The sequence below is a fragment of the Perca flavescens genome, chromosome 22, assembly GCF_004354835.1.
Source record: "Perca flavescens isolate YP-PL-M2 chromosome 22, PFLA_1.0, whole genome shotgun sequence".
NCBI classification, from domain to species: Eukaryota; Metazoa; Chordata; class Actinopteri; order Perciformes; family Percidae; genus Perca; species Perca flavescens.
The window spans coordinates 41863-51458 of NC_041352.1; the positions used below are offsets into that span (position 1 = coordinate 41863).

Here is a 9596-nt window from a genome sequence, read left to right on the forward strand (position 1 = left end):
CTCTGGGTGTGGAGGGGCTGTCCTGGTTGACACGCCTCTTCAACATTGCGTGGAAGTCTGGGACGGTGCCAAAGGAGTGGCAGACTGGGGTGGTGGTTCCCCTTTTTAAAAAGGGGGACCAGAGGGTGTGTGCCAATTATAGGGGTATCACACTTCTCAGCCTCCCTGGTAAAGTCTACTCCAAGGTGCTGGAAAGGAGGGTTCGGCCGATAGTCGAACCTCGGGTTGAGGAGGAACAATGCGGATTCCGTCCTGGTCGTGGGACAACGGACCAGCTCTTCACTCTCGCAAGGATCCTGGAGGGAGCCTGGGAGTATGCCCAACCGGTCTACATGTGTTTTGTGGATTTGGAGAAGGCGTATGACCGGGTCCCCCGGGAGATACTGTGGGAGGTGCTGCGGGAGTATGGGGTGAGGGGGTCTCTACTCAGGGCCATCCAATCTCTGTATGACCAAAGTGAGAGCTGTGTCCGGGTTCTCGGTAGTAAGTCGGACTCGTTTCAGGTGAGGGTTGGCCTCCGCCAGGGTTGCGCTTTGTCACCAATCCTGTTTGTAATATTTATGGACAGGATATTGAGGCGTAGTCGGGGTGGGTAGGGGTTGCAGTTTGGTGGGCTGGGGATCTCATCGCTGCTCTTTGCAGATGATGTGGTCCTGATGGCATCATCGGCCTGCGACCTTCAGCACTCCCTGGATCTGTTCGCAACCGAGTGTGAAGCGGTTGGGATGAGGATCAGCACCTCTAAATCTGAGGCCATGGTTCTCAGCAGGAAACCGATGGAATGCCTTCTCCAGGTAGGGAATGAGTCCTTACCCCAAGTGAAGGAGTTCAAGTACCTTGGGGTTTTGTTCGCGAGTGAGGGGACAATGGAGCGGGAGATTGGTCGGAGAATCGGTGCAGCGGGTGCGGTATTGCATTCAATCTATCGCACCGTTGTGACGAAAAGAGAGCTTAGCCAGAAGGCAAAGCTCTCGATCTACCGGTCAGTTTTCGTTCCTACCCTCACCTATGGTCATGAAGGCTGGGTCATGACCGAAAGAACGAGATCCAGGGTACAGCGGCTGAAATGGGTTTCCTCAGGAGGGTGGCTGGCGTCTCCCTTAGAGATAGGGTGAGAAGCTCAGTCATCCGTGAGGAGCTCGGAGTAGAGCCGCTGCTCCTTTGCGTCGAAAGGAGCCAGTTGAGGTGGTTCGGGCATCTGGTAAGGATGCCCCTGGGCGCCTCCCTAGGGTGGTGTTCAGGCACGCGTCCAGCTGGGAGGAGGCCTCGGGAAGACCCAGGACTAGGTGGAGGATTATATCTCCAACCTGGCCTGGGAACGCCTCAGGATCCCCAGTCGGAGCTGGTTAATGTTGCTCGGGAAAGGGAAGTTTGGGGTCCCCTGCTGGAGCTGCTCCCCCCGCGACCCGACACCGGATAAGCGGACGAAGATGGATGGATGGATGGATGGATATTGTTAAAAAGGCTTTTCCTTTGTTTTAGCAACTAACGGCGAGCGAAGACTTAGAGTCCTTGCATTGGTCGTCGTCTAAGTGCGATTTCACACATAGTACACCAAAGCCCTACCAGCCACCAAGTGTCTCCATTGAGAGGGAACAAAAGGATAGCCCTTTACAAAAGACATCTGATGAGGTGTGTGTTGTGTGTGTGTGTGTGTGTGTGTGTGTGTGTGTGTGTGTGTGTGTGTGTGTGTGTGTGTGTGTGTGCGTGCTTGTGTGTGTCTTTATTTAACCAAAAATATGTTGTTATACCTCTAGACAATCCATGCCGTAGAAGTAGGCGAAGTATCTGAAGACACCGGACTAACAGCGACAGCCCCTACATCACGCCAAACAAATCGGGAAGCTACAGGCGAAGGGTCTGAAGACACCGGACTAACAGCAACAGCCCCTACATCACGCCAAACTAATCGGGGAGCTACAGGAGAAGGGTCTGAAGACACTGGACTAACAGCGACACCGCTTACAGCCCACCAACCGAGTCAGGCTGCTTTGCAGGAGGTTCCTGAATATAATGTAGGTGAATACCTCTTTAACTGTATCTATAGCACTCTTATCTGGAATAATCAATATTAAGGATGCTATTCTAGAATTACAGCCAATAGAATTTTGACTGTTTTTCTCCCTTGCTTGTTAAATGTTACCTAATCCAGTTACCTGTATTAGTCCGCCACTTTTTTTCCACTGTGTTATTATCAGTATTTTATTTCAGGTGATGTTGCTATCGGAGAGGGTGTGATGCGGTACTTTATGACAACAATCATATCCAAACTCCAGTTTGGATTCAGTCTAGATCTTGGTAAGTATCTTACTAATTTTTTGAAGGTTAATCCATCTATAAATTGCAGGAATGTCTGTCTGTAGCGCATGTCTCTCAAACAGTTAGTCCGATGGATTTCAAACTTGACAGGTGTCTTGCTATGGGCGCGAGTAAGTGCAGTGCCAAGTTTGACGTTGTTTGGATAAACGCAAAAGATAGCGTTACATATATAGGTAAAAGAAGCACACATTGGCTTTTGCTGCTCTTGCCGCTTGCCATTCTCACACTGCATGCAACGCTGACTGAGCACCTGTTTGTGTCGTGACTCGCTCTACACCGCCTCTCTCTATGCGCGCAGACACACATGCGCACACACACGTACGTTCTGGTGGTTGATGAACGCAGATATGTGCTGTTGAGCGGAGGGCCGGTGGGCAATGTTTTGTGTCAGGTAAATCAGTAAGTCGGTAGTAGGGTATACGGGGGAGTTGCATTTGAAGTGGTTTGGGGTCTTTCTGTAAGTCATTTTGGAGTAGGCTACAATTTGGTTTAAGTGAATTCTACAAGCAGCAATACCACAGGCCAGGTTTTTTTTATTTTATTTTTTTTATGTATTTTAAGGTTAATTGTGACATTATTCCCTGCTTTCTTGGTACTTTACAGGAGGAATGGGCCGAACACTGCTATTTGAGGGTGAACCTGACCATCTTGTTCCAGCAGCATCAGAGGCACTTATTGAAAGCAACCTCTTCCGGGTTGCAGGAAGGATGTTGGCCCACACCTTTCTGCATGACGGTCCCCATGTCACAGGACTAAGTCCTGCTGTAATTCATGTACTGTTCAATGGGGACCCTGAAATGGCAACTGTTGTTACAGAAGACTGTCCTGATCTGCACATCAGGAGCATCATAGAACTGGTATGTAACCTAAAAGAAACTTTGCCATGTAAAAAATATTGCTTGGGCAGATATAATAACTTGTATGGTCTTAATTCTAGCTTGAACATGAAGAACTTACACCGGAACAGAAGGACACAGTTTCAGATCTTTCCATGTCTTGGGATCTTCCGGCAGTCACCAAAACAAATCGGAGATGGCTACATAACAAACTTCTACTCCATGCAGTGAGTTCCAAGTGACAGAATTCATTGCTGTACTTTTTCCCTACTGTGCCAACTTTTGTCAAATTTGGGTTAAGGATTTGGGCTGTAATATGGGTCGGTCTGTCTCTTAGGTCGTTGGGAGGACCATGCGCCAAATTAAACAGTTGAGAAAGGGACTGAAAGATGTGATGGTATGGCCCCTGCTGACATCTAGGCCAGATGTTGTACCACTTCTTTTCCCCAAAATGGCTGACATGCAGTTCACACCCCAGGTAAGTCAGTAATTTAGTTATATTTGTGACTTAACTTGATGAATTTACGTGTATTTTCAATAACTGAGCTGGTTATTTTTCCATTTTCCAAGAATGTGATATGCATAGTCCTTCACCAAAATAAGTTCTCCCTTTTTAAAATTACAATTTGTTCTTTAAGATGCTCCTAGAAAAAATCACATGGCCAGTTGAGGACAGTGATGATGAAGACTTTGACTTAGACACCACCTGCCGCATCACTGGCTTTCTAAGGATGTTCATTGAAACGGGTATAAACCTTATTTTCTCTCTTTACAAATGCTTCTATGTCGCATGGATAGATATGATCAATTAAAGTTGAACTAAATGTCTTTAATCCATTTTATGACTTTTAGCTTCATCAGGTACCCTGGCCCAGCTGCTGACATTCTGGGTTGGCTGGGAGATGCTTCCTCCTGAACTGAGAGTAGAGATTTCTGGGGGAACCCTTCCTACGTCCTCCACATGCTTTGAAACCCTAAAGCTGCCAGCTCATTTCAAAATCTACATGGACTTTGAGAAAGCACTTGTCGCTGCCATAAAAAGTACTGGATTTGGGCTTGTTTAAGTTTTCAGACAGATGTCAATTAGGGCTGGGCAATATTTTAATGTATCTATCGTGATATAACACTAGATATCGTCTTAGATTTTGAAGAAGTGTAATATCGTTACATGGTAAGTTTGGTCTTTTCCTGGTTTCAAAGGCTGCATTACAGTAAATTGATGTAATTTTCTGAATTTACCAGACTGTTCTAGCTGTTCTATTATTTGCCTTTAACCACTTAGTCATTATATCCACATTATGATGGTTATTTATCCAAAATCTAAATGTGGAAGATATTTTGTGAATGCACTAATTGTCAACCTTACAATATCGTTGCAATATCGACATCGAGGTGTTTGGTCAAAAAATTTCGTGATATTTGATTTTCACCATATTGCCCAGCCCTAATGTCACTGCATACACAGTTCAGATGAATTTACACAAGTTCAGGGTCTTTAAAAACATTAACACACTGTGCAGTAGTTGACCATATTTTTTTTATTCTACATATTTTTTCCATTTACTGAAATCAAACTGTTCTGCACCGTCAGTGCTAACAGTACAGCATTCATGTTAGTCATTCTGTGGACCATAATGAGACAGGAAGCGTCAAAGAACCAGCTTTTTATTTTTCCTTTTTAAAAGGAAAGTAAACTTTAATTTTTTCCTTGCTTGTTCTAACACAACAAATAAAAACATGGGTTGGACATCAGTCTAAGATTCTTGATAACACTTCCACAGTCTCTACATATAGTCTAAGTGCATCAGTAACAGAAACTCCTGGAGCTGGCAAAATTGCAACCTCTTCATCTGAGAGCTCACGGGCCAGCTGAACCTCGGGGACTGACACAGTGCCTCCATGAAGGCAGTGAGGTCCGTTCCAATCGATCCCATATTCTTCAGGAACCTGAATGGATAACAAGCATAATCAATCTTGTACTTAAAACTAGTTTGACATGTCCTTACACAAGATTATTTTTGGTCAGTGAGAGATGAAATGTTACTTATTAAATTCAGTTTTGTAAAATAATACAGCTGTGCATAGTATGCACTGTAGAAACTACAGCTCACATGTTGATCTTTAAAAGCTCGGGAGATTTTAAAGAGACAATCTATAGTAAATGTTTCATTTAAAGTATCACATTTAGCACCATTTTTTTAAAGTACATTCAACTAGTATGTTAGTTGTGGGAGCCTAGTTGCCAAACATATTTCTTTACCGCTGATTGTGGACACTTCTGCCTGTGATGTGTGAATTCCTGTCGGTACCTCTGCTTCTGATCATGAATTCTGCTACATCTGCATTCTCCCCCCCTTTATCAGACCGTACCCTTGATGGCAGCCCATACTGCTCAACAGCGGCGATAAAGCTCTGTAAAACCGTATGAGCTCTGTTATTGCCGGCCACAGTAAGGTAGACCACTAAACGCTTTTTATTTTTCCTTTTTAAAAGGAAAGTAAACTTTAATTTTTTCCTTGCTTGTTCTAACACAACAAATAAAAACATGGGTTGGACATCAGTCTAAGATTCTTGATAACACTTCCACAGTCTCTACATATAGTCTAAGTGCATCAGTAACAGAAACTCCTGGAGCTGGCAAAATTGCAACCTCTTCATCTGAGAGCTCACGGGCCAGCTGAACCTCGGGGACTGACACAGTGCCTCCATGAAGGCAGTGAGGTCCGTTCCAATCGATCCCATATTCTTCAGGAACCTGAATGGATAACAAGCATAATCAATCTTGTACTTAAAACTAGTTTGACATGTCCTTACACAAGATTATTTTTGGTCAGTGAGAGATGAAATGTTACTTATTAAATTCAGTTTTGTAAAATAATACAGCTGTGCATAGTATGCACTGTAGAAACTACAGCTCACATGTTGATCTTTAAAAGCTCGGGAGATTTTAAAGAGACAATCTATAGTAAATGTTTCATTTAAAGTATCACATTTAGCACCATTTTTTTAAAGTACATTCAACTAGTATGTTAGTTGTGGGAGCCTAGTTGCCAAACATATTTCTTTACCGCTGATTGTGGACACTTCTGCCTGTGATGTGTGAATTCCTGTCGGTACCTCTGCTTCTGATCATGAATTCTGCTACATCTGCATTCTCCCCCTTTATCAGACCGTACCCTTGATGGCAGCCCACACTGCTCAACAGCGGCGATAAAGCTCTGTAAAACCGTATGAGCTCTGTTATTGCCGGCCACAGTAAGGTAGACCACTAAACGACTGAATCCATCCACCCCACCGTGGACAACAAATCTCCACCTGTTGCAAACACCTGAAAAAATACAACTTTATTGTAAAACAATTGAATGAAACATCTAGAAAGATGCATTGTTTATCTGCTAATATCACTGACCTGATAAGCTTATGGTGGCCATCTATATGCCACAGAGTTTGGGCCAGGAACAAAATACTGCCGTCGCCTCAGACGTCTCATGTAGACTCCCTCTGCATCGACTCTGCGTAAAGACTCTTGCAGTCTTGAGACTGAGGGGAGGAAATTAAAATGAATAACCACACACTCACTGGCTACTTATTTTGAGGATATAGTGGTGTCATAATAAAATACATAATGTGTGTGAAACAGTCAACTATTACAGAACCACCACAGCCTCAAAAATGTACTGTACTGTCAGATATTGTCCCTATTAATTTATATATATATATATATATATATATATATATATATATATATATATATATATACATAAAGATTCCACATGCTCGAACAGACATGACCTGAGATTTTTTGCCTCCTATGATTATATCCTTTTCTATGATTATATTATACCCTTTACAGCAGGGGCGGGGGCACATCCGGATAGCTGAGAATATTACTGTCAGATATTGTTCCACCTCTATTAAACAGGAGGCTAAAAATCACAGGACATGTCTATCCTGATGACAAGTCAGCTGTCCTGAAATGTGTGTTTCTCTTCTATTATACACATTCTACATCTCAGAGGCGATGTCTTTCCATAAGCGGGCTTCCTTCAACTTTCAAAGGGGCAGAGCTCCAAATTAAAAATACATTTAAATAATGCCCATATTATTATACTCACTTGGAACATGCACACCTCTTGCATTCAGGTGACCACGCATTAGCTTGTAGCCGGTGTTTGGATGACTTCTGTGAATTTCACTTACAATACGGTCTAACTCCTCATCATTCACAGCTGAATAGAGATCTGTCTTTCTGTACAAACAATAAAAACACAACATCAAGTAATGTTACCTTAAACGTCATATTCTTTCCGAGTGTATGAGAGCAGCAATTCATAAACATAAAACTCATGAATTAAGTGTAAATACCTTAAACTGTATTGTTGCATGCGCCTCCTGATGGTCCTCTTTGACACTCCGAACATCGCTGCAATTTGAACTGCGGGAACTCCACAAAGAAGTTGATGCTCCAGAACTGCACTCGGTATGTCAAACGCCAAACGCCCCGGTCCCTGTGTGTGTTGGGCCTGATGCGCCCTGGTACCAGAGAAGCGGTGGACAACTTCTTCTAGATTTGCAATCACTCTGTGGTCGATATCTTCGTCGGAAAGTGCGGAAATGACTCCAACAACTTCAATAAGTTCCTCTGCTTTACTAGCTACATGCTCTGGGTCAGCAGGTCCTGCTTCTACATCCTCTGCTAAGTTTAAAATGTCTCTAACCAACTCTCTGGAAAGTTCACGGAGATCCTCCATTGTCTCTATCCAAGTACTCTACTTCAGACCAAAGCAATGGATCAGACTAGATTTGCGTTAGCCCCGCCCACTGACTTTGATGGGTCAGTTTGACAGTTTTAAGTAATTCATGAAGCACTGCAACGCAGGATCATGAAATGTAAATGTAAATAGTGAAATAATTATATATGTATTTTACATAAAATGAATCGGTATTTGAATTAATTAATGACACATTTAATTACACAATAATGTATTTAATTCTAATTTTAATTAATTAATGACACATTTAAGTAATTATATAATGGTGTATTTATTTATTTAATTGTGACAAATAATTATATACGTATTTTACATAAAATGAATCGGTATTTGAATTAATTAATGACACATTTAGTAATACATTTATGTATTTAATTCTAATTTTAATTAATTAATGACACATTTAAGTAATTATTTAATGGTGTATTTATTTATTTAATTGTGGCACTTTTAGTCCTCCATATCAAGGACCCTTTTAGTACGTTTGCGATTGTGTTTGTTTTTTACCACTTAATAAAATTGTGCTAAATATATATAAAAAAGGAGAAATGTATATTTTTCTTTCTCTGTTTAAGATTGACTCCGAAGAAGAAAATGACTGTTCTCCCATTACTACCAGATCAACATTAAGCATGCGTGCAACTAAGGGCAGCGATGATGATTGTGTTGAAGTTGATGGTCCTCAGATTTGCACAGACATGAGCAGTAATGGCACCACCAGGGCTGCTACCAGATTTAGAGTAATGAAGAGTAATGAGTATCCCAGTACTAGCAGTCATGATGGAGATGGCAAACCTGGCACTAGTACTGGTCATGAAGACAGCTATGGCTCCAATCACACCGTCAGCAGTAGTGGTCATGATGGAGGCTGCCTTGCAAAAGGTGATGGGAACCCTGGCACCAGTGGTACCACAACTGATCATGTTGGTGACTACGCTTCATATTTGACACTCATGGCTACTCTTCCGCCTGACTCTTCAGATGATGAGGAATTAAACCAAGCCATAATTGCCAGTATGGAGAGTCAAATGTGAGTAGCACACACATAGTATGTGAGCTTGACAGATAAGGATAACTCTCGAGAATGATGTGATCTCATAATTGATATGAATCCTTTATCCCTTACATTATCACATCCATGTTTTGGATTAAATGGTTGCTTACAACAAGTTGTAAATTATGTCACATCAATGTGTGTCTGATCATTCATTTTTGAATTTGTGTTTATAGTGCAGAAAAGGTCCCGGTCCAAGAGATACTGCTGTAACTGTCAAGCAAAATTAGCACAAAACCGCAGTGCAAATTTAATATAAATCACTCTGCTGTCTGGGAGGGAGCCATGCAGGGCTTCCAAAGGGTACCCCAACTTGATGATCTGTGTAAAATTCTCCAATGACATGGGGAGAAATGAAGGAGTTGATTTAGGAGGCCCAAGAAAGGAATTCTTAAGGCTGCTGATGGAGACTATTGCCAGGTCACCCATGTTTGAGGGAAAAGAAAACGGCAAGAACTTGGCTCTTGACAGTACTGGTAATGCCAGGCTTTTCTAAAAATTCATAATGTGAGCCATTTTAATTGATAGTGATTTTGACATGCAACTTGTAGCTTTTGAACTGATTTACAGTTTATTTAATATTATACTGGAAATACCATGGTTTCATGTAGTAGC

The 9596-nt window shown here is 42.2% G+C and overlaps 1 protein-coding gene across 1 annotated transcript; it reads left to right on the plus strand.

Annotated features, from left to right (window-relative positions):
• Nucleotides 1-1956: 1956 nt before the first annotated feature.
• Nucleotides 1957-6389, plus strand: LOC114549073 (G2/M phase-specific E3 ubiquitin-protein ligase-like). The gene is made up of 8 exons (XM_028569220.1): nt 1957-2015; nt 2212-2298; nt 2923-3176; nt 3257-3382; nt 3493-3633; nt 3794-3902; nt 4008-4196; nt 6325-6389. The coding sequence occupies exons 2-8, from the start codon at nt 2238-2240 to the stop codon at nt 6387-6389; spliced, it is 945 nt and encodes a 314-aa protein (XP_028425021.1). The 5' UTR covers nt 1957-2015; nt 2212-2237.
• The last annotated feature ends 3207 nt before the right edge of the window (nt 6390-9596 follow it).

Coding starts and splice junctions, on each gene's coding strand:
- LOC114549073 (XM_028569220.1), top strand. CDS start 2,238: ATGCGGTACTTTATGACAACAATCATATCCAAACTCCAGTTTGGATTC. Junction 3,634..3,793: donor ACATGCAGTTCACACCCCAG/GTAAGTCAGTAA, acceptor TTGTTCTTTAAG/ATGCTCCTAGAAAAAATCAC. Junction 4,197..6,324: donor ACTTGTCGCTGCCATAAAAA/GTACTGGATTTG, acceptor CCCCTTTATCAG/ACCGTACCCTTGATGGCAGC.